Here is a 26,367-nt window from a genome sequence, read left to right on the forward strand (position 1 = left end):
CCCATGCCTCCTGGGCAGCCCCTTCCGTGGCCGGGCTGGGGTCCAGCCCCCAGCACCGCGCGTCTCCCGCGGTTAGCCCCCTGCCGCCGCGCCCGGCTGCCGGGGGCCGGGCGGGGGGGGGGGGCGGTGGACACGAGGCACGTGGCTCGGGGTCCAGGCGGAGCGCCCCCCCCTCCCCGTCCCCCGGCGCCGGTCCGTCCCCGCGGTGGCCGCGGCCGCGGGGCAGAGGGAGGGAGGGAGGGAGGGCGGGGCGGCGCGGGCGGCGGCGGGGAGGGGTCGCGCGGGGGCGGGCCGCGGGCCGGGCGGGGGTCGGCGGGTTTCCGGGCGGCGGCGGCGGGCGCGGCGCGATGTGCGAGCGGGCGGCGCGCCTGTGCAGGGCCGGCGCGCACAGGCTGCTCCGGGAGCCGCCGCCGCAGGGCCGGGCGCTGGGCGGGCTGCTGCGCTGGGTGGGCGCCAGGATGGGCGAGCCCCGGGCGCCGCTGGCCCCCGACGCCCACGACGCCCCCGCTGCGGACCCCAGCCCCGGCCCCGGGCCCGGCTCGCCGCGCGGGGGCACCGCCGTCATCCTGGACGTGAGTACGCGCCGGCCGGGACCCCGAGCCCCCTCCTCCCACCCGGGCGCTCCCGACGCCGCCCTCCTGCGCCCCCGCCGGGACCCGCGAGGCCCCCTCCTCCCCGGGCGGGGGACCCCCGGCCCTTTCCCCTCTGCGTCCCAGAGCGCGACCCCAGGCCCTCTGTGTCCCGTCCGGTCTCCGTCCCAGTCTAGCCTCGCCCCTGGACCAGGACGGTCCTCCTCCTCCCGCCCCCTCCCTCCATTTCTCGGGATCCCCACCTTCTCGGAGCCGGGACCCTGGAGCCCTTCGACCTGGCCTCCGCCCCCCTACTTTTGTGCTGGCCGAACCCTTACCCTTTCCCCAGCCCTGCACCCCACCCTTTACCCTCATCCCTGTCGGGACGAGAGCCCCTGCCGCCTCCAGCCCCCTTCTCCTCTCCATCCCAGATCCCTGCCTGAATCGCTACTCTTCTGAGACCCCCTCCCCTTCCAGCCTCTGGCTCCCGGGGCCCCTTTTCTCATCCTGGCCATAGACCCTGAGCCCATGCATTCTCATCCCCAAAGCACTTTCCCTTTTCACCCCAGGCACCAGCTCTTTGAAAGTGAAGCCCCCTCCCCACCTGTGTCTTCCCCTCTTCTTTCAGGAGAGCTGGGGCCACCCCCATCTGCTCTGAGCCTGGACCCCTCTGGGCTGCCGGCCCCCACCACCCCCGACTCCCCTAGGAGCCCCGTCTGTCCTCCACTCCTTCCATACCCTCTACTCAAACCACCCCTCCATCCCCTCTGGGGTCCAAACCACCCACCTCTGGGAAGCCCCCCTCACCCTCCCACCCACTCCCCAGGAATGGGAGGAAGATTCTACAGGATGGACTGCTGAGGGTGGGAGACTCGCTCTGTAGAGTGAAGGAGAGGCGGTGGGGGCTCTATCCTGGGCACCCCCCCCACCTCCTAACAGCATAGCTGTGGGTTGTGCGTGTCCCAGTGAGGGTCCTGTGCCTGGTGGGTTTTGGGGAGAGTTGTGTCTGTGTGTTTGACTGTTGGGGGAAGCGTGGCTTTCCTCGCCCCTTCCCTTCCTCTCTGCTGGAACCCACAGTTGGCTCTGTGCAGAGAGGGCTGGGCAGGGCAGGGGGCACTGTGCTGTGGGTGCTTGTGGCTGCCCGCGGACACACACACACGCACACACACACACACACACACACACACGCACGCACACGCACAGCCAGATCCTCTCTCAAGACCCCAGCATAGTTCATGTGGGAGAGCCCTGGGGCCCACCCTTGCAGGGAAGCCCTGTCCAGACCCTTCCTGTTTCTAACAGTACAGGTAGGGGGCTCCGGGGTCCTTCTCAGGCTGGTGTGTGTGGGCTCTGAGCCTCCATTTCTTCATCTGGGAGATGGAGTGATGAGTGGGGGTGGGGAGCGGACGCCTGGAGCCACATCACGAGGTCTGCCTCGGTTGCTTGTTTGGTGTGGCCATCGTGGACCCCTGAGGGGGGACCCCTGGCCTCGGGGAACTTTGCAGTCAGGAGCAGGGGTGTGGAGGGCCCAGGGTGGGGCTTTGGGGAGGGCCTGGGTGCTCTGGTCATTGCTCCCCCTTCTGCCCCAGCCACAGTGGCTCCTGCCCAAGTACCCCAGGCTAGGGTTTTGGCTGCGGGAAGGGGGTGATGCCTGAGAAGCCCTTCCTGAGCTTCAGCTTCAATCTGTCACAGTCTCAGGTGCTTGGGCGGGGGGAGGGAAACATCTGTTCTTGGCCCCAGGGCAAGAACCAAAGGTGGGATGGTCAAAGGGGGGTGATGCCCCCTCACCCCCGGCTCCTTCTTATCAGCATGGCTCCTCTCGTCCTAAAAATACCAGGAGTAGTCATCTGGTCTCAGCTCAGGTTTGGGGGGTGGCTGTCACCTCCCCCCTCCCCTCCCCCTGCAGCCAGAACTTCGCATCTGCAGCTGGGTTTCCAGCTTGGTGGCCGGCTTCCACCCCCTCCCCGCCCCCCATAAAATAATCCAATCCCGCCCCTGGCTGGCGCAGGCACCAGGCCTCGAGGTTCCCTTAGCAGACACCTCTGTTTAGACCTAATCAACCTCCCTGGAGGACAGCGGGGCTCCCGCGGGGCTCTGGGAGGGGTGCAGTGGCTGCGTCCGGGGGCCACGGATGCTGAGTGTGTGCTGCGTCCAGGGGCCACGGATGCTGAGTGTGTGACTGAGCGTAGCACAGTGGGCGCGGCCGCATGGATCGCTGGCTCTGGAAGCACACCCGCAAGCATGTGGACGGGTGCGAGCATGTGTGTCCGCGTGTGCGCGCGCATGTCTGTCAGTGTGGCCGTGGGCAGGCCGGCGGCCCAGAAGGAGCGTGGGCGCTGCTTCCTCGGCCGCTGGGAGGGCTCTGCCTGAAGCTCGGTCCCGCCCTGGGTCCCAGCCGGGGTCTCCTCTTGGGGGAGGGGCTGCCCCGCACCCCCCCACCCCAGGAGGAGTGGGATCCCAAGATGAGTCAGAAGCCACTGGAGGGCGCCCGCCCCTCTGGGGCCCACGCTGACTGTACTTTTCTTCTCTGCAGATTTTCCGCCGGGCCGACAAAAACGGTGAGTTTCCCTCCCAAGCTGTGCCCTGAATGAGCCCTGGCTCCTTCTGTTCTGATGCTTCAGGGGCAGGGGCCCAGGGTAGGGGCGTGGACAGCCTTGCACCTAAAGGTTAAAAGTACAGGATGTCCTGAAGTCAGAAGGCCGAATCCTGGCTCTGCCCTATGCCTCAGTTTCCCTGTCTATGCCGTGGAATTCCCATAGTTCCTACTTAGTAGGGATGCCACAGGGATTCAGTGAGCTGGTGTCCGTGATGCCCGGATGTCTTGCATATAGTAGGTGCTTGGTGAACGTTAGCCCTCATGCAGCTGGGCTGGACCAGAGCAGCCCAGGTAGGGGGTCTCCAGCAACCACCCTTTAAGAAAGCCCCCAGCCTCACTCTAGGCCCTTCCCAGGCCCTGATGCGTGTCTTCCTCACTACGACCTCATGCACTTGGTGCTGTTTGCTCCTGTTCTGACAATTCCCTCGTGGTCCAGAGAGGTTAAGTGACTTGCTCAGGGTCGCCCAGCTGCAGGGCCTGTGCTGGGGACTCCCGGGGCAGAGGCGTCTTCATTGAGATAGACCCATCGTGGCTCCTGAGGGGAGGCCGAGGGTCAGGGCTCTGCCCGCAGCCGGGGCACGAAGCCTGGAAGGGTGGGCAGGTGGCGTCCAGCGGAGGGGTGAGTGCCAGAGTGCATTTCTCTCCGGGGACATGGACTCAGGCAGAGTCCTGGCATTTGAAAGGTCACTGTGACGGGCTGAGCTCATGCTCATTAGCGAAGACAGCTGCAAACGGCCTGCTCGGTGTCCTTGCTGGGAGTGGGGGTGCCAGGCCCGCTCCTCGGATGGTACAGAGGCCTGGGTAGGAGCTGTTACCTCCCTCATTAGCTGACCGGGGTTCATTAGGGCCGTGGTAGAACATTTAAGGTAAATGTCAGCCCAGCAGACTGTGCTCAGGAGGCCTGGCGGGTGTCTCTGTGCCTGCTCTCCTGAGTGCAGACTGGGTGGAGGAACCTGGACAGGCAGGAGGAGATGGAGGCTGGGAGATGCCCCCCACCACCCCCAATGCTGTGCCCGTGGCAGCCATGACTAATCAATCACCGCACGCTTCCCCTGAGCGCAGACCTGACCTCAGCCCTTCCACACGGCCCTGTGGCAGGGGTCGGGGGTCTCGCCAGAAGACTGTCCCCAGCTGTGGATCCTTTAGCGGCTCTGTGTCTCGGTTTACCACTCTATAAAATGGGGGTCTTGTGAAGACTGAACTCATAGAAAGAGGCCCGTGTGTCGGCCGCAGTTCTGCACGGTGCCTCCTTGTTTTTATCAGTAGTCTTGCCAGAGGAAACTTGGAAAGTCTCCTCTCTTTCAAAAACAGAGCCACCATGGAGCTTGCATAGTTCACAGTTGGTAGCGTGAAGTCCTTTTCACGGTTGTATTTTTCTGTGAGTGTGTGTAGGGGCGGGGCAGGGCTTCTCTGCTTTGTTGGGGGGGGGTGCGGGGAACTCTTGTTTTTGAAAGTTACAAATTCATTTCCCTCTGTGACATTGAACCTCGAGCCCGGATGTCAGAGGCGCACTGGGAGGTTGCCCTTAGCCCACCCCTCCCTCCAGCACATTCATTTTCTCCCTCTCTCCCAGCGCCTGACACTGTAGGCCTGATGGGCCAGAGGGAAGACAGGTGGAGGGAAGCCATGCAAGGTTCGAGGATCTCCCTCTGCTGAGCTGGTACCTGTGTCCTGCTTTGAGCCCCTGCAGGGTTTGTGGGAGCAGAGATAGATCATCCCAAGCCTTTAAAATACAAGAATGGGGGCACCTGGGTGGCTCTGTGAGTTAAGCGTCCGACTCCGGGTCAGCTCAGGTCATGATCTCAGGGTCCTGGGATGGAGCCCCGCTCAGCGGGGGGGTCTGCTGAGAGGGTCTCTCTCCCTCTGCCCAAACCCTGTGCCCTTGTCCCCCTTCCCCTTCCCGGACCAGGAAGGGGCCTCTCTTTCTAATCCACACAGAGGTACCACATGGGCTTGCAGGGACTTTGGTTGCAGATTGGCTGGAAGTAACGGCCGGGGGTCTGTGCCGAGGGGCTGGGGGCTTCCCTCTCCCTGACTTCCACGGCCTCCCACAGACGTGGCTCCTTTAAGGAGCAGCAGGAACTGGTCTGAGATCATTGAGGAGGGGGCGGAGGCCGCAGGGGGTTGAGATCAGCAGGTGCGCCCAGGTAGAAGGAAGTTGCAGAGGGGGAAGCTTGGGGACTGAGTCTCCCAGAGTCACGGGTTCTGCCGCAAGCCCCTCCGTCTGTGACCACGTCCCCCCAGCCCATGAGACGTCCCCCCGCAGATGCTGGTGTCCAGGGGGGCTACAGGCGGAGGGAGAAGAGGTGAGACAGAGGGTAGGACCAGTGGAACACAGGGGCTGTGGAGCCCCTCCCGTCCCAGGCCCACAGAGGCTGGGCAGTGCTGGGGGCGGGGGGCCCGGGCAGGCCTGGTGCCTCCTTCCCATGCGGTTTGGCGTCTTCACGGTTGGGTCTCTGGCAGGGTGAGAACCAGACGGCTGTGGGCAGCTGTCTCCCATCAGACAGTATGAAAGTTTGGGCCCGAAGTTGGCAGAGTGGTGAGGAGGTGTTCCCTCCCCTGAGTCAGGACCTGGGTGCTGGGGTTGGAGATGATGCCAGTATGGGGCGGGGGGGATTATGTGGGCATTTGGAAGCAAGAGAGAATGGTCCTCAGACCCCCTGGCGTCAGCGTGGTGCTCCGGCAAGCCATACCCACCCCCAGGTGGCCAGGCGAATCGGGAGAGAAGAGCACCTGGCCGGGAGCAGGTGCTGTTCGTTGAACCTGTCGGTAAATGAGCCCCAGGAAATTAGCTGCTACTTGTCGTGTTTGCTGGCTTGGGGATTATCTGTAAATGGGAGCTGATATGTCGGCTTGGGAACCAGCTGGATGAGTTGGTGATTTTCTGCGGCCCGGAGTTTACTGGTTAATTTGGGCATTCGCTGGGCGGGCGGAGATTATCTGGCTAGAGTTTATCTGTTGATTTGGGAATCGTCTGGATTTGGGGATGTCTTATCTCTTAGACACCAGCTGCTCTACCTCCTTCCTCCCTTGCTTGCAGACGATGGGAAGTTGTCCTTGGAGGAGTTCCAGCTCTTCTTCGCAGATGGCGTCCTCAACGAGAAAGAACTAGAGGATCTCTTCCACACAATCGACTCCGACAACACCAAGTGAGCCAGGCCCCCGTTGCTGGGCCTGGGGCGCGCAGTGGGTCTGGGGAGGACCGTCTTCCCCCCAGCGAGGTGATCCGTCTCTGTCTCCCACTCCCCCAGAGGGACAGGGGACCCGAAACTTCCCCACACTCGCTGACCCAAAAGTCTGATCTGTTTGGCCCCCACCAGCCGGGGTGACCTGGGGAGTGGGCATGTTGACATCACATTGGCACGTTGGTCTTTCCTGAACACACGCGGCTAAGGAGGGATAGACCCTCGATTCTGCAGCGTGTCCACAGGGTAATGAAAAGGGAAAGTTGGTATTGACCTCCGCCTCCTGGCCACTCAGCCCAGTTCTGACCCCGGCACCTCTTGCTCATCCCCAGTCCCGATGTGAACTCCGTGACCTTGATCCTCACTGGTCCTGTCTTAAGCCAAACGGACCAGATACTAGTCGTCGCTCTGAGTTTAACCCCGCTTCTCTCTATCCAGCTAACTCCCGTCGTAACCCCCCGAACTTGCATCTCAGAACTAACAAAACTTCTGGCCTGACCCATTCCTGAGCCAAGTGCATACTTACCGACCCCACCACCTCATCGTCCCCTGGGATTCCCCAGGCAGGGTGAGGCCCGGCCCCCTGCTCCACCCCGCAGCCCATCCCTTTCCTCGGGCCCACGCAGGCATGGGGACCAGAGTTCGGGGATGCTGCTTGGAGCAGGTCTGATGAGCTGGGGTCCCCTGAGACAGGCAGAGGTGGTCTGGACAAGGAGCTGCCACCACGCATGCCTGCAAGGGACCCAGCACAGTGGTGTCCTGGACCAGAGGTTGGGGCTGAGAGTGTCCCCCCCGTGTAGGCTGGGGGCCAGGGTGGGCAGGTGTCCCTGTCTTGGGAAGGCCCCTGGAAACAGCTTCCTGCTGCAGACCCCGTGAAGGGCTAGGTTTCTGCCAACAGATGGAGGTTTCTGAGAGCTTCCTGCCGTCCCCCAGGGAGTTTTCAAAGGGCCAGGGTGCCCCTTGGTTTATTCATTGTCCTGGTGCCTTTTGTGTTGGGCCAGCTGGGTGGGGAGGGGGGAAGGGAGGAGGCTTTGGTTGAAATCCTCTTTAAGCACAATTAAACAGACTTCCTTTCTGCAGGACTTGTCAGAACATTTAATATTAAATTTAAAAACAGACTTCCTTTCTGCAGGACTTGTCAGAACATTTAATATGGGAACATTAATAATCAACATGCCCACTCCCCATTTAACTTGGAGAAAGCTCCAAGACAGGGCTTCCAAAGCCTCTGAACCCAGATTTATTTGGCCACAGGAGCCTTCTCCCAGACACATCTTACTGACCTGGGGTTCCAGGCGCTCTCCAGCCCAGGGCAGCCCCTCCTCTCTCAGTGAAGGAAGTGGGGCCCAGAAAGGGCCAGGTCATCAGAACCTGCACAGACACTCGGGTCCCTTGGCATCTGCCCCTGGCACGCCCCACCACCACGTCTCTGCTCTGAGGCTGCTGCATGCACCTTCCCCAGCATGGGTGGCATTCTGGGGCTTAGTCTCCTCTGAGGAAGCACAGAATCCTCTCCAGGGTGTAGGAATGGGGACACGGGACCCCAGGGCAAGGGTAGGGCTGTCCCAGGACCCAACAGATGGGGATGCCCCGGGGGAAGCCTGTACTAGTCATGGGCCCCCCACCTTCTGTCCATTCCCTCCCTTCTCCCAGCCCCTGGCTTAGCCCCATTCCGGGTCCCATGTGCTCATGACAGGGGCAGTAGAGTGGGGGAGAGGAAGTGAGTGGTGGTGGGGTCAGAGGACACGCAGATGTGGGCCCTGCTCCGTCCTTGGAAGGGCTGGCATCCTTGACCTCATCTGCGAAGGCAGGGCTCACGGGGCCAGCTTGGAGGATGAGGACAGTTAGGGTGTGGCGGCAGCCCGGGGCCGCGGAGGGGAGCGCAGATGGGACGGGCCTCCTGAGTCTCCCTCCTTCTCTCTGCAGCCACGTGGACACCAAGGAGCTGTGCGGTAGGTGCCCAGCTCTGCAGGGGCCAGGACTGGGGTGGCGGGGTGGGCCTCGGGGGAGTGCTGGGGGCCCGGGGGGTGGCGTGGGGTCCTGCGCCTCTCACCCTGACCTTTGCTTTCCCTTCCCTCAGATTACTTCGTGGACCACATGGGGGATTATGAGGACGTCTTGGCCTCCTTGGAGACCTTGAATCACTCTGTCCTGAAGGCCATGGGCTACACCAAGAAGGTCAGGGGGCTTGGGTGGCCCCTGGGACTCCGGCGTCTGAGATTTCTCCCTGGGCATCCTCACCCAAGGGGGCCTGGATTTGGGATGCCAAGTGCTGGGTGGGTCGGGCTCTGGGGTGGGCTTTACTCGGGGCTCCCCGAGGGAGCTGATGGAAGCTGGGAGGTGGATGGAGGGGCTCGGCGAATGGCCTGGTCCTGCGGCACCTGGTTTGGAGCGCGGGGCCGTTTCCTGGCGTTGGGCGTGGTCTGGGCACGCGGCCCTGGAAGGCGAGCAGGGGCCTCCCGGAGCCCTCCGGCGCCCTCGGACAGGTGAGGTCCCCCGACAGTCTCGGGCCGTCCTGTGGCAGGGCTACGGGACAGCAGGGGACGGAAAGACGCGGGTTCCTGCGGCTGCCCTTGGCCGAGGGCTTGCCCAGTGTCCGGTGTGAGAACCCTGCCTGGGTGGCAGGACTGTTCGGGGTGTTGGGAGCAGGCCCACTGCTGGGGTCCCTGCGTGTCCCAGAGAGAGGTCTCGGGGGCGGCTCCGGCGGCTCTACCCACAGCCCTGTCCCCGCCTCGTGTGCCCTGGAGGAGGATGAAGGCAGGGAGCCGCGGCCAGGATGGGGGCTGGGCGTCGCGCCTTCTCTGCTGCCGCGCAGGGCCGGAAGCAGCCCGTTCCCCAGCCTCGGAGTCTGCACCCCGCCGGGCCGGGGGCTGCCAGAGGGGCAGGCATCGAGAGAAGAGGCGCACTGGCCAGCCCTGCGGTACAGCCACTGTCACACTCTCACCGCCCCATTTCGTAGCCATGCACACAGGCCCGGAGGAGGGAACCCTGCAGAGTCCTAGTCTGATGGCCATAGCTGCAGGTGAACTGAGAGAAGCTGAGGCAGGGACCCGGCAGGAGGTGTGGAGCTCGCCCAGGGGGTGACCCGCGAGGGGGGGCAGCACACCGAGCAGGCGTGCAGGGAGGGAGTGGGGAGCGGGTCGCACTGAGGGACACTGGCGGAAGGACCCCGAGCCAGTCCCTCCCCCCCCCCCCCCGCCGCAAGCCTCAGTTTCTCTGTCTGTGGAATACAGTGTTCACCTTCTAGTCCTCGGGGACTGAAGGAAGTAAGGTCTCTCGGCTACTTAGCACGGGGCCTGGCACAAGCAGAGGTGGCTGTTTTATCATTAGGCTCCTGTCGTCTGTCCGGACAGAAGTTAGATGAATTCTGTAAGCTTTTTCAAATGGTACTCAGTTACTGCCCTGCATCTATCAGGGAACCCCTCTCTTCCTCCAGATCTCAGAAAAGCCGGGCCTGATCCTGAGCCTCCATGCACCCACATTTCCATTCCTCTCCTCCTGCCCTGCTATCACGAGTCTTGGCGTCTTAGAGCTTATTTATTTATTAAGATTTTATTTATTTATTTGACAGAGGGAGACACAGCGAGAGAGGGAACACAAGCAGGGGGAGTGGGAGAGGGGGAAGCAGGCTTCCCGCGGAGCAGGGAGCCCGATGCGGGGCTCGATCCCAGGGCCCTGGGACCGTGACCTGAGCTGAGGCAGACGCCCAACGACTGAGCCCCCCAGGCACCCCTTAGAGCCTGTTTTAAATATCGTGTGAGACCGCTTGCCTGTCACTGTTCATCTGTCTGGACTTCGGACGTTCTGAATGTATCAGGTGGGCAGTGGGTTTGCAGGGGAGCGTGGAAAGAGCCCAGACTCTGGAATCCCTGCCCGGACCGGGGTAGCAGGCCAGCTCCGCGCCTGATGGCCCCGGGGGGACGCGTCCCACGTGCCCCCCACGGGACCCCTCGAGGTGGAGCCACCTCCCAGTGATGCCATCTCGAGGTGTCACCCACATGCACAGTTACTTCTTGGTCTTTGGTCATAACTCTTCGTCGGAGAGACCTCATTCTCCACCAAGGAGCGGATTTTAACATCTCCCAGTAGAACTCGGGCCGGGTTTGGAGATGCTGCCCTGGGAAGGCATGCGCTCGTGATGCTCAGTGCAGCCTTCGGGGCGTTTCTAGCTGTGATGGTAACGCTGTTTGCAGCGCCGGTGGACATTCCTTCTTCTGGCTTGTTTTCTAACCGAGTTTTGTTGGTAGGAATGCAGCTCATTGGTTAATCCAGATGCTTCGCTCGCACCGCCGGTCTGTGTTGAGTTGGTGGCCCGCGCGGATGCACGGTCCTGGCGTGAGTTGTGAGCTAGTGCGCTTCGCTTCTTGGAGTCTCCCGCGCGGTCGTCTTCGTTCTGGGTGCGCCCCGCAGCCTTCCCTCCCCCAGATTCTGCAGCCCCGCACCGCTGTGTCAGCTGTCCTTGTTTGGCTCGTGATTTTCAAGTGCGTCTCTCCAGTATTTCTCCGCTAATGACAATATTAATACCAGCTCTTATTTTAGAATCCTCTTCAGCCTGTAAAAAAACATATATATATTTTTTTGCATTCCCTTCGTTAAATTTCGTCTTAGGAGGTGGTAGTGAATTTTGTAAATTGCCTTTCTGATGACGTGATCCTCTTCAGTGATTGGTGGGGTGGATTCTGTTCTTAGAGTCTCTTCTGTTGGACAGTCCTTCCCTTCCTGTGAGAAACCCCGACGGGCGCCCTGTGCCTCCGTCACGGGGCCGCGTTCTCTCGGTCTCTCTCGGAGATGCTGGGGAATGAATGTAGGTGAGCTTGAAGATTCTGCTGTGTGTGAATCAGCTTCTCTGCCACAGAATCCCTTTTCTATTCAAAAATAGAATTTATCCAGGAAACTGGGGTCAAGGTCCTCCACAGGGGAGGAGCAGTCTTTTCATAGGTTTTTGAGGTCAGTCCTGGGTTCAGTTAAGTGGTTGACTTTTTGTGTCCATTTTAGTGCAGTTTTAAACAAAACGGTCACAAACACGTTCAGCTTCACGATCGGTCATGCAGAGTATGTTGTTGATGATTTTTTTTTTTAAATCTAAAACCTTCTTTGACCCGAAACAGGCATTTCGTGCAGATTAAATTGAACAAAACATCTGCTTCTATAGCTCGTCTTTTTTGTCCTGTTGTGCTACATTTTAAAAAATTTCTATTTGACAGTTTTGCCTATTTTTTTTAAGATTTTATTATTTATTTTAGAAAGAGAGCATGCGAGCAAGCGGGGGGGGGGGAAGGACAGAGGGAGAAGGAGAGAGAAGCTCCAGCGGACACCCCACTGAGCGTGGAGCCCGACTTGGGGCTCCATCCCTGATCCCACAGCCCTGAAATCATGACCTGAGCCCAAATCAAGAGTCAGGTGCTTAACCAACAGAGCCACCCAGGCATCCCCCTCACCACTCACTCCTTCTTAAGTTTTGGTTTCAAAATTGAGAAAATCACCTAAGGACTTAAGGCTTTTTTTTTTTTTTTTTTTTTTGTCTTCATAGAGGAATTTTCTTCAATAATTTTAATCCCAGAAATACAGAGTTCATGTCACTCATTTATAAATACTTGGGTTGTGTATACAGTTTCTCATGCAAAATCTTTATATCTTTTACCATGTTGTCTCTTTATTTAAAAAGGTTTTCATGATTTAATTTTGACCTTACTTCCATGACTGAATTGATTAACTTTAATTAAGAATTATTTTTGTTATTCATCTTTGCTTTCTACTACCTGTATAAGGAATATGAATGTTTAAAGGACTCATGAATCAATGTGAGGATGGGTAATATGTCACAGCTAGCTCAAAGGAAAATTCAAAGAACACACACCACGTACAGAAGCAACCAGGAATTCTGGAATGACTTTGTGAATAGATGCAGAATTGACCCGTCCCCAGTGACAGTGACAACCCTTTGCATTCTTCCAGACAAAATCCATGTGTGCTTCTGTAGATGAGAATTATTTGCAATATCATTCCTATTGTACATTGTACAGAGTTTTAAGAGTCGCTCCAAAACAAGGGAAGACTTAGCCCAGAGGGTATACTAGGCAGGAGATCCAGTAATAATCTTGTCCATTTTGAAGACTTTCACACTTTCCTGACAGTGCTCCTTCCATTCATTGTTTATTATTGTCCAATTTATCTGTCCTCTGGGACAGTGATGAGCTAATTTGTCACACTAAATGGCTTAATTTTTAATGTGTTCCCTAACTGTATTTTTAGCCATGTTGTTTGATGCATATATACTTTGGTTATGTTTTTATTATATAAAAGGTACATGTTCAACTTGCAAAATTCAGGAAGCAGAGAAAAGTATGAAGAGGAATTTCACATTTCTACTCCCAGCGTTCCTCACCACTGTTATGTTAGTGTATTACCTTATTATCTCTGAGCCTTTTTGTCCCCATGTGTATTTCTTTAATATACTTAATACCGTTCTGTGCACACACAAATTTATTTTTTGCTTTTTTCCCCACCTAATATTTTTAACACTTTCCCCACGTTATTAAAACTGTCCAGAAGCATCTTTTTAAATATTAATATTTAAATGTCCTGTTCTTCTCTTTGGGGCATATTAGATTATTACCAGGTCTTTGCTATTATAAATAATGCTGTAACCTTGGGACATAAACATTTATGCACATTTTGCATGATTTCCTAAGGATGGATGATCAAAAGTGGAATTACTGGGTCAAAGAATAAGAGCAGTACAAGGCTCTGGATATAAAGCAAAATTGCTTTATGAAGTGGCTGTGTCCATTTGAGTCCCCATTGCCATGTTTGTTTATTTATTTATTTTTGCTAGTTTTTATTTTTTTATTATTAATCACCATACATTACATCATTAGTTCTTGATGTAGGGTTCCATGAGTCATTGTTTGTGCATAACACCCGGTGCTCCACGCAGAACGTGCCCTCTTTAATACCCACCACCAGGCTAACCCATCCGCCCAACCCCCTCCCCTCTAGAACCCTCAGTTTGTTTTTCAGAGTCCATCGTCTCATGGTTCGTCTCCCCCTCCGATTTCCCCCCTTCATTCTTCCCCTCCTGCTATCTTTTTCTTTTTTTTTCTTAAACATATATTGTATTATTTTATTTTTTATTTTTATTTTTTATTTGATGGAGCGAGAGCACAAGCAAGGGAAGCAGCAGGCTGAGGGAGAGAGGCAGGCTCCTTGCTCAGCAGGGGCTCGATCCCAGGACCCTTGGATCATGACCTGAGCCGAAGGCAGGTGCTCAGCTGACTGAGCCACCCAGGCACCCCTCCATTGCCGTGTTAATGGCATCTTCGAGTGATACTATGATTTGTCCTGTTGATTTGACCAAATTTGGTGGCAGGATTTTTTGCACAGACTTGACTTTGTTAATCTTGTGGTACTGTTTTGGTTTAGAGGTGCCTCCGTGTGGCTCTCATTTCGTCAAGTCTGGGACTGCATGTTTACACGAGGGAACTGAGGCTGCTTTCTGCTGGATTTTATGGTTATAATCCATCTGCTCTGACTGCTGTTGGAATCTTTTATGCTTCCCATTTTGCGTGCTTCCTTTGTTCCTCGGTTTGCCATTTGATGGTCAGCTTTGTTAATAGCATTGATTGTGATTTCGAAGGGAAACATTGTAGCTTTCATTTTTCACTGGCCACCTCGAAAACAGGCGCTTTTTGAGCGCACTTCCTCCTGTTTTTATACCTAGCTCATAAAAAACACTTCCTGTGCCTTTTTGTGAAATTAAAACAAATTTGAGATCTTCAGATATTTGTTCCATACTTCTGCCCTCTTTATTGACATAATCCAGTGTGATCAAAATTAAGCTATGATTAATATTTTCATTTCCTGATCTCTGTAACTTTAAATTTAATTACAGCTATCACTGCTGCTGTTTTCATGACTCTCCTAACCAAGAGTTCTTTTTTAGGTTCGACCCTAGATATTTCAGGGGGAATTCCTAGGCATAGTTTGCTGGAAAGGCGCTCATCTGGTAGCATGTCAGAGATTTGCAGGTTTCTGAGGGTCTCCCTGTTGTGTGTCTACCCGGTACAGAATTCCTGGATCTGACCCTTTTCTTCTGGAATCGGTGGAGTTGGTCTCTTGGTTGAGGCATCGATTGTGGTGGAGGAAAGATCTGTAAAGGCTCATTTTCTTTCTTTTTTTTTTTTATTAAAGATTTTATTTATTTATTTGACAGAGAGAGACACAGCAAGAGCAGGAACACAAGCAGGGGGAGTGGGAGAGGGAGAAGCAGGCTTCCCGCAGAGCAGGGAGCCCGATGTGGGGCTCGATCCCAGGACCCTGGCATGACCCGAGCCAAAGGCAGACGCTTAACGACTGAGCCACCCAGGCACCCTGTAAAGGCTCATTTTCACTCCTTGGAAAATAACTCGTCTTTCTGGAATTCAGCTAACCAGTTACACTCATGGATCTTTTGCAACCTCAGCCACGGATCTGGGTGCTTCTAATATACTTACAGCTCATTTTTCTGCCTGATGGTTTCTAGCAGGCTCTCTCTCTTTGCATTTAAATTCTTACCACATTATATCTTCTTGGCCATTCATTTGTCCAGGGCCCATTGATCACTGGATTGAGTGTGGCTTCAGCCGTTTGCTGGGGAGGGTAATCGGTCACTGAAATGCATTAGGTGACGGGAGCCTTATCTACCTTCTGCCACAGATTCATTCTCGGCTGGGGCTCGTCTCCAGTGTTGGCATGGGACATCCCCCCCCCACACGCCTCCCTGCGTGTGCCTGCCTGTCTTCCCCACGCTCCCCGTCCCTGCCTCTGTTTCCCTCTCTGTCTCTAGCCATGTGTCCCTTGTGCACTCATTGCTAGTTAATTCCTGGTCGGAGTGATGGATGGCTCAATTTGCTGTCCTTGGGAAGCCCTGTTTTCCCTCGCCATGCCAGGGACGGTGGACCTCCAAGGTGCCAGGCACTTGGCTCAGCGCAGGGGGGTCTTGGCACAGGAGGTGGGGGCGCTGCACAGCGTTTTGGGGACCAGCATCCCCAACACGGTGCTTATTGGATCCCTTATCATCTTGAGTGACCCGGCTAAGCCAGAAGCTTCTCAGTTCCACCGTAAAGCCTTCGGAAGCCAAGGGGATCACAGCTGGATCCAGAAGCCCTGAGAAATGTCTTTGCTGTGGACTCTTGACGGAAGGGGAGATTCCGTCCTGCAGCACGGAGCGAAGTCTGTGGCGATGCTTTTCCTCTTCCTGTCCCCGGAAGTCGTCCTCTCGTGGCCTCTGGGTCTCCTCCTCTCCGCTCACCCCAGGCTCCCTGCTGCCTCCTCCTGCTGAGGTGGAGTCTCTGGCATTTTCTTGAGAGGAGCCAGTTGAACTTCTCTGGTTGCTTTTGAGGTTTCTTTCATTTTTTTCTGGGTAGCATCACGAAGGCCCAGGAGCCCAAGGAATCCTCCTCGGAGGAGAGAGGGGCAGGGTCGTGTACTCTTCTTCTGTCACACTTCGTCCCTGTCACGGAGAACATCAGGAACGCCGCCACCAGTGGGCGTGCTTCTCTCTCCCAGCCCCTCACCAGCATTGTCTTCACTGTCACCTCCGTCATCCTCACCACCATCCTCTTCAGCCTCTCCATCACCACCTCTGTCGTCATTGTCACTGCCATCATCACCATCACCATCGTCACGTGATGCTGTCATCATCACCATCATCTTCATCACCATCATCACGTGACACCGTCATCACCATCATCTTCATCACCACCACCACCCCCGCCATTACACCACCACTGTCACTGCCATCTTGATAACCACCACCACCACCGTCATCACCACCACCCTCTTCAGCACCTCTATCACCACCACCACCATTGTAGTCATTGTCACTGCCATCATCTTCATCACCATCTCCAACACCACCATCACCACCACCGTTGTCACTGCCATCATCTTGATAACCACCACCCCCACCCCCACCACTCCCCCACCATCACCACCATCACCACCACCACCACCATCACCACCACCATCATCACCATCACCACCACCCCCACCATCACCATCATCATCATCATCACCATCATCACCACCATCACCACCACCACCATCTTCACCATCTTCATCATAGCAGCTACTGTTCATTGAGTACTTGCTATGGGGCAGGCACGGCACTGAGCATGTTACATACATTCTGTCACTCAGTCCTCCGTATGACCTTGCAGGGGAGATACTAGAGTGACTCTTATCATGGTCACAGAGGTGAGGAGCTGGTACGTGGTGAAGCCAGGGCTCAAACATCCATCTCTGAATCCATAGCCCATGTGCCCTGATGCAGGAACTCCACTGTTCCCCAGATGCAGGAGGCACTGGGGTCCCCATTTCCTCCTGCGAGGCAGAGACACCAACCCCAAGTGCCCCCCCAGCTCAGCCCCCCCAACACCCAAGTTCCTCTGTAACCCCTCTCCCATCTGTGCCCCATTGCTTCCCTCCACAGGTGTATGAGGGCGGGAGCAACGTGGACCAGTTTGTGACACGCTTTCTGCTGAAGGAGACGGCCAATCAGATCCAGTCGCTGCTGAGCTCCGTGGAGAGTGCGGTAGAGGCCATCGAGGAGCAGACCAGCCAGATCCGGTGCGTTCCCGGGACCTCCCTGTGTCACTTGGGGCTGTGTCGCACACACACACGGCAGTCTGCTGCTTGCAGGGGCCGTGTGTGCTTGGGGGCTGGGGGGACCTTGGGCAAGGTGCTACACCTCTCTGTGCCTCTATTTCCCCATCTGTAAAGTGGGATGATTATATACCTGCCTTTTCAACGACTGTGCATATGGAATGAGACACTGTACGTGCAGAAGAATGCCGGGGGTGCATGCAGGACAGGCACGTAGAGTTAAGACTGTTTCCTAGAGTCTGACCGATAAGCCACATCCCTGTACCACTCACTTTCATTATTACCCGAGACGATTCTGTCACTTGCCTCGCTTCTGAAAACTGGAAATAGTTTCAGGAAACTACGTGGTTACCATAACCAGAGAAGTTTCCATGTGCCATCAGTGCAGTAGCTATAAAACCAGGCACCTGCTCTTGCATGGTGTCGGGGAAGCCCGAGGCCTGCCCTGCCTCCATCTGTTAGAAGGAGGGACTGGGGTTGCAAAGAGAGGCCTTGAAGAGAGAGTAGTCAGGCCTGAATCCTCACTTTCTCTGGAGGACTGAAAGAGAAGCAAGGTGATCTAAGTGATCTCGGGCCATGTTTGCGTGCCAAAAAGCCAAGGAAAAGCATCTGTGCCAAGTTGAGACAGTTCCCCTCTGCCCCTTCTTTCCAGAACAGCCGATGCATCGGGTGCCGAGGGGACACAAATGGGGACAGGAACCACAGCCACGCATCTGCACAGGCAGAGGCTCGCCGTGGCCAGGGTGGCCGTGGCTGTCCCGTGGGGGTTTAAGCACATGATGTGTGGCTGGTGAGGGCTGCTCCCAGCCAGATATGATTGCAAAGGCTGCTCGGGGATGCTGTTGCCAAAATTTGTTTGCTCTCGTTACCCGCGGGCACATTACCTGGGAAATGTCAAATGCAGATCCCCGGCCCCTGACCGTGCCTGCTGGATTGGAGTCCCTCGTTGCTGAGCCTGCAGCTTTGCATCCGTCTGCGCTCAGCCTCGTGAATCAGAGGGCCCCCAAAGTGAACAGCCCCAGCTCTGGCGGCTGACACGGACACTTCCTTCATTTTTTGGTCACTGGATTAAAAGCTGCGTGTTTTCTCCTGCTGTAGGACAGGAGTTGGTGGGTGCAGTCGGTGGCCGATTCCCTGCGCTGTACCAGCCCCATCGTGTGTCGGCACATATACCACCTGCCCGGCCCCAGGCTGGGACTTTCCTTTGGGACCTCGGTGGCAGAGGGGGCCCTTCGCGATGGGGAGCCACACCTCCATATGTGCTCCCCCTTCAAACTGCCCCGAATCTCAGCTAACTCGGCCCCTGGCTGCAGGTCCCCTTAGGCTCCCGTGTCCGGGAGCAAGCCACTGGTTCAAAGCCCGCGGCCCCCGTGGGACTCCTGCTGCACACATTTGTGGTCTGAGGGCCATGCTGCATTTCCTGCCGGTTTGTGGAGCATCAGGATGGACACCTCAAAGTCTCCACCAGCCTTTCCCTCCCCCAAAGACTTGGGGTGGCCCTTGCTGCACAGGGGCGAGGCTTGCTGAGCTTTTGGGATCGTGGGAGACAGTCTGGAACGTACCAAGGCAGAAGGAGGCCCAGGACAGGGCGTGTTGGCTGTGTGCCCAGCGGGGTGTGTGTGTCTGGGTGTATTTGTGTGTCTGAGGTGAGTGTTCCAACATCTCTTTGCACGTGGGTGTTTGGCCATTCCCCGAGCATTGGTCGAGCCCCCATTACTGGGCCAGGCACCGTGCTTGGCGAGCTGCGCGTGCCCGTCAGGGCGTGCCGGGGCTGTGCACTTATGTGTGCATCGGTGTGCATGGGGGCAGTAGACGGGGACAGGCCGTGGGGCCTGGCTGAAGTCGGGAGCACAGGTTTTTCTGTGCTGTTCTATGCCCTCTCTGGGCTGTGTCTTAGGGCTCCCATTTTCAGAGAAGGGGGCTGTCTAGCTGGGACAGACCCAGGCTCCCCCCCACACCCCAGTGAGGCAGGGAGGGGAAGCCGTCACTTCTGCAGTGGAGTGGGAGCCTGGCTCTGTGTCAGCCCCGGAACGGAACCCCCCCGGGCACGGAGCCGGGGCTGTGTCGTCCTAGAATGTAGCGAAGTTCGGATCCCGACTGCCCCCTAGCTGTGTCGTCTTGCTGAGGGCACCTGTCTGTGGGCCTGATTTACTCCTCGGGGAAACCAAGGCCATTATGGCCGCCTCACAGGAATGGGGCTCCACCGGGTCAACTGTGCACATTTCCGCTCACAGCAGGTGCTTAATATTTGCCAAAGCTAAAAGGGGCCAGGGTCCTGCGGCCTCCCTCATATGTGTGTTTCCTCCACTCAAACTGCAGACAGAACCACAGCAAACCCAGCCACGGCGTGGTGGAGACCTGGTCTGGAAGCGCCGCGCCCCCCCACGCCCCCAACCCCAAGCTGGGGGCCTCGGAACAGGGGAAGAGTCTTCCATCTGGTGAGAGGGAATGGCGGCCTGGGGTGGGGAGCCCTGGTGGTGGCCCAGATGCAGCCTGGGCCTCCAGGTGGCACTGGGAGGGCTGAGGGCGCCTCTCCTCTCCCCCAGGCCTCACCCTGCCCACCATCAGCATCTCTGTTCCTTTTTCTTAGGCACTGTGGACCCCAAGGAGGAGGGCCTGGAAGCCCAGATCAGCCGGTTGGCAGAGCTAATAGGACGGCTGGAGAGTAAGGTAAACCCGCCTCGCCCTCGCCCCTCGCCCCTGCACCCAGTGAGTGTAGGGTTGGGCCTGGAGTCCGGACAGGACAGGAGCCAGGGACCTTCGAGAGGGCATCAGCCGGGGGGCATGGGGAATGGAGTTCAAGACTAGGGGGAATATGTCCCTTGCACCGGCCCAAGGAGAGGTGCTGGGGGGGGGGGCGCTGTCACAGGGCTGGGGGCAGCCCGGAGGGGCACCTCGAGCAGGAAGGAGTCAGCAGGGACGCAGATGACAAGGGGACAAGGCTTCCTGGCCTTTGCTCAAAGGTGGGCCTGGCCTGGGCAGGTGATACCAAAAGGTGGCAGGTGAGGGCCTGCGACATCCCAGGGGAGATGAGAAACATCCCGAACGACCACATACGATTTGGCACGTCCGCGGGTAATAGGAAATGGCACAGTCTCTGCAGAATCCTGTCTTCAGAGAACATTTCACCGCTCGGTAGGTCCTCAGGGTAGGACCGCATTAGTCTCCCACGGTGGCCGTAACTGGTACCCCAGGCGGGGCTGAAAGCCCAGCCCCGGGTCTGAGCCTAGTGAGATGAGGCTGTTCCCTGAGGCCTGTCTCCTGGTCGGTAGATACCGCCTCCTCCCCGGGTCCTCACCCGGCCCTCTGTGCACGGCTGCGTCCTGATCTCCACCTGAGGACAACGGTCAGGTTGCATCCGGGCCCACCCATGGGCCCTCATCTTAATTACCTCTTCAGAGGCCCTATTTCCAAACACAGTCCCGTGCTCGGGTGCCGAGGGGTCGGACTTGCACATAGGATTTCGGAGAGGAAACGGTTCAGCCCATAGCGATGACCGTTTGTCGCCAGAAAGACAACAGGCGGCCTTAAGGTTGACCAGTGGGCCCAGGTATCAGATTGCTCTCTGAATCCTGGCTCTACCACTTAGCTGTGTGACCCTGGGCCAGTGACCTACTCTCTCTGAGCCTCAGATTCCTGCTCTAACCACAGAGAAGTATTCAGGATAGTCCTCCTCCCAGCGTTGCTGTGAGGGTTAAAGAAAACGAGGTCTTAACGGCCCAGCCCAGGGCCTGCGCGCCGAACCTGTCTGCCCGCAGGACCCCGGGGAGCAGGCAGCTCCCAGCTCTGCGCTGACAGCCATTTGACGTGGCTCCTACCTCGCTGAATTTTTTTACATCTTTGGCAAAAGGGCAAAAAAGTACTTTGATGGGTTTGGGGGTTCTGAGGGATCCCCACGCAGAGGGAGGCCGAGGCCAGACTTGGAGGGGAGCCTGAGGGAGGAGGCGGCTACCCACGTGCAGGGCGGAGGCCGGGGTGGGATCCCCCTCCCGTGAGGCCGGCCGCTGAGTGGGAGCGGTGGGAAAACGGCTCGGCGGGACCCTGAGGCCCGGTTGTCATAACAACTCCGAGCGCCTCCAGAGGGAGGCTCTTGGAAGCTTATTTTTAGCACCCGGTCGCCTTAACAACCAGCTGGCTGGAGACCTCCGAGCACCTGGGTGTCCTGGAGATGGGGCGGGGCCCCTCTTGCTGGCCTCTGATTGGCCCAGGCCGCCAGCGGGAGCCAATCCGGGATGGGCCGGGGATGTCCCGGCCCTCCGCGGGCCAACCTGCGCCTCCTGCCCGCTCTGCCTGGGTGGGGCTGATGGGGCGCTGGAGGGGGCGGGGCAGACCCCCCTCCACCCTCGCCCTCCGCCCCCCGTGGCCCTGCTGGCCCGGAGAAGCCAGGGACGCCAGTTGCGGCCCCTGCCTCCAGGGCCCCACCTATGCGGTTGTAGGATGACGTGCCAGGCACACCCTGGCCACCGGTAAAGCTTCTTGCAGCGCCGTTTCTGAGAAGTGGGTACTTGCCGCAGGACCGGCTGCAGAAATTACGAGGCCATCTTGGGCACATGCAAAAGGAGCATGCAGGGCCCCTTGCTCAGACATTCTGAAGAATTTCACGGTGGTGACTGCACAGGTCACATGCCCCATTACCGCTCGCTGTTTTCCTTAGCCAGCTACGGGTCTGCCACTCGTGCCGCCTCCACACGAGAGGAAAGACCCGGGTCTGTGACTGTGCCGGAGACATGGCTGTCCTCGTGGAGGATGGACAGGCACAGGCACAAAGGTGCCCAAGTTTAAGAAGAATCACAAATTTGTGGGTCAGGAGATAGACCCTGGCTTCAAACCCAGGCTCCAACGCTCACCCAGGGTTCTCTGCTCTGAAACAGCGAGAGCATCCATCAGGTGCCCTGTTCTAGACGCTGGCTCAGGGTCGTGAGCAGTATGCACGCGCTTCCTGCTTCCTTGGGGCTTTCGGTGGGCCAGCACCTCCCTCAGTCTGCACAGTTCAGCAAGATGTATTGGCGAAGTGTTCAGTTCAAGGTGTCTTGGGAGGCCAGGGATAACAGACCAGCCCCTTCAGACCATTAGATTCACAAGGCGCCAGGGGTTATGACTCGGGGTGATTGTTCGGTTAATGGGGAGTCTCAGGGCTGTTGCCAGCAGCTGTGGCAAAAACCCAGCATCCTGGGTTTGAGACTCAAGCCCACGCTGCTGCCTGTCCCCAGACTGCACTCCCCCACTGACAGAATGCCTGCTGGGCAGGTCTGGGTAGCCTCTGTGCCTCCCAGTGCTCCCACAGGCCAAGGCCAGAAGGGCTCTCTGCCGTCGGTCTCCCCACCTGGCTTCCCAGCTCCCCGCAGAGCCAGCACGGTGTATGGAGGGTGGACTGAGCCCTGTCCAGCTGCCTGGCGACTCCAGAGCCCCTGGAACCTTGGGGTGGAGAGGCTGCAGCTCTTTGATGGCTCTGGGCATTCTGGTCTCATTGTGGTGGTCTTTGTGCATTATTGTTTCAGACCCTTTGGTTTGACCTTCAGCAGCGCCTCTCGGATGAAGAAGGCACCAACATGGTGAGGCCTGCTCCCTCCCTGCCCCTTTCCTGTGGCCCCATCCCTGCCTGAGCCCGGACTCGATGCCGGCAGCTGCGTGTCCTTGACACCCCCACCCCGGGACCTCCACCAGGGGAGACGCAGCCCCAGCTCCTGGCCACCCAGCCCTCCCAGGGGTGGCTTACTTTTGGACAAAATAGTTGGGCTCAGAGCAAAGTGAGCAGCACAGAGACACCAAAACACGGATTCAAGCAGAAATGAATGTTGCTGGGCGCGCTGGTGCTGCATCTCAGACCAGAGAGCCTTGCAGGCAGCTCCCGACGTCCGGAGAGCCTCTTTACACACCCTTGTTGGCTGTCCTGTGTTGGTAGGGCTCCCGGCAGCTTTGAGCTCTGAAGTCCTAGTTCTTTTTAAGCTCGTTTTCATGTGTAAGAATGAAGGGGCCTGTGTGTCCATGGGTTTTTTCGGTTTTATTTTGGCCAAGTTGTCTTGTCCTCTGGGAAAGAAGGTCTGGGGAGGCTGGGTCTTAAGATGTGCCCAGGGACCAGGGAGGGGTCCTTGGAGGAGAGGGCTGGCAGGGAGTGGGGGCGGGCACCCCACGCTCACGCTGCCCCCCCCCCGGGGTCCCACAGCACCTGCAGCTGGTCCGGCAGGAGATGGCCGTGTGCCCCGAGCAGCTGAGCGAGTTCGTGGACTCCCTGCGCCAGTACCTGCGGGGCACCGCTGGGGCCAGGAACTGCTTCCAGTGAGTGAAGGGGCGGGTGCGGGCAGCTCGGCCTGGGGGTGGAGGGTGGGCTCCCCCTGAGAACAAGCCATGCCCCAGGGAAGCCCCTCGTCGGTCCGGGCTTTGCCCTGCCGTGTAAATGTGGCCGGGACTGGGTCTCCCTGGTTTTAGCTTCCTCGTCCTCCCTGGGGTTGCTGGAGGTGACACTGGAGTAGTGGCCGTGAGGGGCTCAGGCCAGTGGCTGGGGCAGTCTGCGTTGACTCCGGTTGCACAGTCGCCCCCCGGGCCTCACCCTCTGCTCCCTGCCGCCCAGGCCGGACGTGGCCACGTCTCAGCCTTGCTGGTGGCGCTGAGCGAGGGCTGCTGGCCCAGGCCACCGGGCTCACGCCGCACGCCGTCTCACGCCCACTGGGGAGCGGCTGGAGCCTCTGGTCCCTGCTGCGGTTCTCTCTCCCCAGCTCGCTTGCCTCGGCCTCCAGAGCACGGGCACCTTCTCCCTGCTTCCTGGGGATACAGCCGGGAAGCAGCCTCCTGCTCTTGCTGAGCATTTATTCTAGGGGGGAGAGGGGCAGACAGAGAAGGAGGGTTCCCGATGGGGCCAGGAAGCGGGGTCCTGGAGAGGGGGGGCTTCGGGAAGGGTTTGCCCTGGGTTGAGGGGCTGCATGTGCTTGAGGCCAGAGTGAGGAGCAGCCCGACCTGCAGGATCTGAGGGAGGGCGGTCTGGGCCAGGGATCAGCTGGTGCCGAGTTTAGGGGCAAAGTCAGCACCTGGTGTGGCCCAACAGTGACACCAGCGGAGAGAACTGGGGATGGTCGGGACCGTGTGGGAGATGGTTGAGCAGAAGGCAGACGTGGTCTGGTCTCCTTTGTGGGAAGAAGGGGTGAGTGGGGACTAGGGCGCAGCAGGGCCAGCAGGGGCCCTGCAGTCACGGGAGAGGGGCAGGCCTTCCCGTGCTGTGGGTCCGGCCTTGTGAGGGGCTGGGATGGAGGAAGGTGGAGAGAGGAGCAAGGCTGAGTTGGCGAGCCTTTGGCTTAAGAGACCCGAGAGCGGATGGTGCTGTGTGCTGAGCCAGAGGGGCGGGAGAGGTCAGGTGTGTTGGTGGGGACGGCCAACGGGCTTTTGGGGCCCCGTTAAAGCTGCAGTCAAGGCGCTGACGTACAGGTGGGGTGACCCTGGGAGCGGAGGCGTGCTCGCCGTGGGCAAGAACGTGGGAGGGGAGGCGGCCCGACGCAGCGGGGCTCCATGCCTGCGTGGGAAGCACTGTCCTCCCTGCGCCCCACGCCTGCCTGCGTGTCGTCCGGCCCCTGTAGCCCTGTAGAGGCCTCCCCCGCTGCCCAGCAACCCGTGTGTTGTCAGCCAAATGCAGTCCCCACGGGGCCTTTCATCACCCCGTAACCGAACGTACGTGAACCAAGTCGCTCCCAAGCAGTGCCAGCGGCGTTGGAGGAAGGGTAACGTCCGGGCAGTGGGGGACACGTGTGCCCCATCCTCTCCCCGAGTACGAGCCCCCAGCCCCACGTGTGCTTTGAGGCTGGAATGGCCCGTGATTAGAGAGGGACGGCCACCCCTGACAAAGTCCTCCCCCTCGTGGGATGCTGGGGATTCCGTCCTGCGGAGCTGTGAGAAAGCAGAAGGCAGGAGCGCAGCCTAGGGGCCACGGCGGATGGGGTGAGAGACCATGGAATCCTGGAGCCTCCCCCTGTCCCCGCCGGGTCAGCCACGCTCGGGGAGGTAGCCCCCTGCCTCCTCCCTTGGCCCAGGTAGGATCAGCCCTGTTTAAGGGGAGGTAGGGGGCCTGCCGGACCACTGACCCCAGGCAGGCCTTCCCCCAGCCACTGCTGGTCCGATTCCAACTCCCGAGACTGTTTCAAGGATCAAATGAAACAATTCTAGAGGACAGCGTGGCAAGAGGAAGATGCCTTTATTTTTGAAGGAAGGAAGGTAGGGTTTTTAAACCTTTTCAAGCGTCATTTCACTGTAACTCATTCAGTGAGTGTTTCTTGGCTCCTTGGCGGGGCAGGCCCTTTCGTGGGTGGGAGGGGATACTCCCTGACTGACCGGGCCGGCGCGGGGGGGGGCACGCGCTAGGGGCCCCTCCCACCTCCTGCCAGGCTGGTGGGGGCCCCTGCCTTGAGGGGGACAGGGGCAGCCCCCCAGCTGGAGCCTCTCTTTCAGCATCGCAGCTGTGAGGCTGGCTGACGGCTTCACCTTCGTGGTCTACGAGTTCTGGGAGACCGAGGAGGAGTGGAGGAGGTGAGCCCAGCGTCGGGGGGTGGGATGCAGGCGCCCCCGCCCTCGGGCCCCTGCTCTGGAGCATCGCTGGGGAGCTGGGAAGGCAGGGGAATAATGAGGGCCCCCCCCATCCCACCAGCGGGGCTCTGAACCCAGGTCCTGGCCTGCCCTGGGAGCTGAGGGTAAGGCTGCTCCCGTTTGAAAACTGTGGCCCCAGGGGATCAAACTCCAGAAAGTTTTCTGGGAAAGAACACACTGTGGGAGGCAAGAGCCAGGCTGTCCCCTGCACCCTGAGCCTGCTCCAAGGCCACAGCGTTCAGCCTCCCTGAGGCCTGGCCTTCGTATCTTTACCCCCTGGCTTGAAGCGCCCAGCCTGGCGCACAAGGGGTTAGGGCCCCACCCCCATCCCGGGGAGAGCCACGGGATGACCCCCCCCCCCCCGTTCCCCTGGCTTGCAGGCACCTGCTGAGCCCTGTCTGCAAGGCGTTCCGGCACGTCAAGGTGGACACGCTGAGCCAGCCAGAGGCCCTCTCCAGGATCTTGGTGCCAGGTAGACGGAAGTGGGGTGTGCAGAGGGTCCTAGAAGGGGGGAGATAAGGATGTAAGAGGTGAGCCCCTGAGAGGGGATAGGACCTGAGATGGAAGGTAGCCCTGTAACCTCGAGCCAAGAGGGGGGCTGCAGGGAGGGGGGCAGAGCCTCCACCAACAGGGCTGTGGGCCCCCCCCTCCCCTGGGCCCCCAGTGTGGGCAGGGGCTGCCCTTCCCAACCCCCTCCTGTCTCCTCTCTCTCCCCTGCTACCAGCTGCTTGGTGTACTGTGGGCCATGACTGACCACCTCCCTGAGGCCTTTGGATCAACCTGCCACTCTGTCCACTCTTTTCTAGAA

At 58.6% G+C, this 26,367-nt stretch overlaps 1 protein-coding gene across 2 annotated transcripts; it reads left to right on the forward strand.

Annotated features, from left to right (window-relative positions):
• Positions 1-347: 347 nt before the first annotated feature.
• Positions 348-26,367, forward strand: NECAB2 (N-terminal EF-hand calcium binding protein 2). Of its 2 annotated transcripts, XM_028097043.2 has the most exons (13): positions 348-572; positions 3,103-3,127; positions 6,206-6,314; positions 8,277-8,302; positions 8,431-8,528; positions 16,822-16,958; positions 19,314-19,432; positions 19,585-19,664; positions 22,493-22,546; positions 23,158-23,270; positions 25,425-25,502; positions 25,940-26,031; positions 26,284-26,367. In XM_028097043.2, exons 1-13 carry the CDS (start codon positions 348-350, stop codon positions 26,310-26,312), a joined length of 1,185 nt encoding a protein of 394 aa, XP_027952844.1. In that variant the 3' UTR covers positions 26,313-26,367. The 2 variants fall into 2 exon arrangements, with proteins under 2 accessions (XP_027952844.1, XP_027952849.1); XM_028097048.2 differs by lacking the exon at positions 22,493-22,546.

Source organism: Eumetopias jubatus, unplaced genomic scaffold (assembly GCF_037043125.1).
Source record: "Eumetopias jubatus isolate StellerSeaLion01/CBP00866 unplaced genomic scaffold, mEumJub1_p1.0 scaffold_10, whole genome shotgun sequence".
NCBI classification, from domain to species: Eukaryota; Metazoa; Chordata; class Mammalia; order Carnivora; family Otariidae; genus Eumetopias; species Eumetopias jubatus.

Bases quoted from the DNA above. Each gene is read 5' to 3' on its own strand.
- NECAB2 (XM_028097043.2), top strand. From the start codon at position 348: ATGTGCGAGCGGGCGGCGCGCCTGTGCAGGGCCGGCGCGCACAGGCTG. The intron at 8,303-8,430 runs GTAGGTGCCCAG...CCCTTCCCTCAG, and splicing joins GGACACCAAGGAGCTGTGCG to ATTACTTCGTGGACCACATG. The intron at 8,529-16,821 runs GTCAGGGGGCTT...TTCCCTCCACAG, and splicing joins CCATGGGCTACACCAAGAAG to GTGTATGAGGGCGGGAGCAA.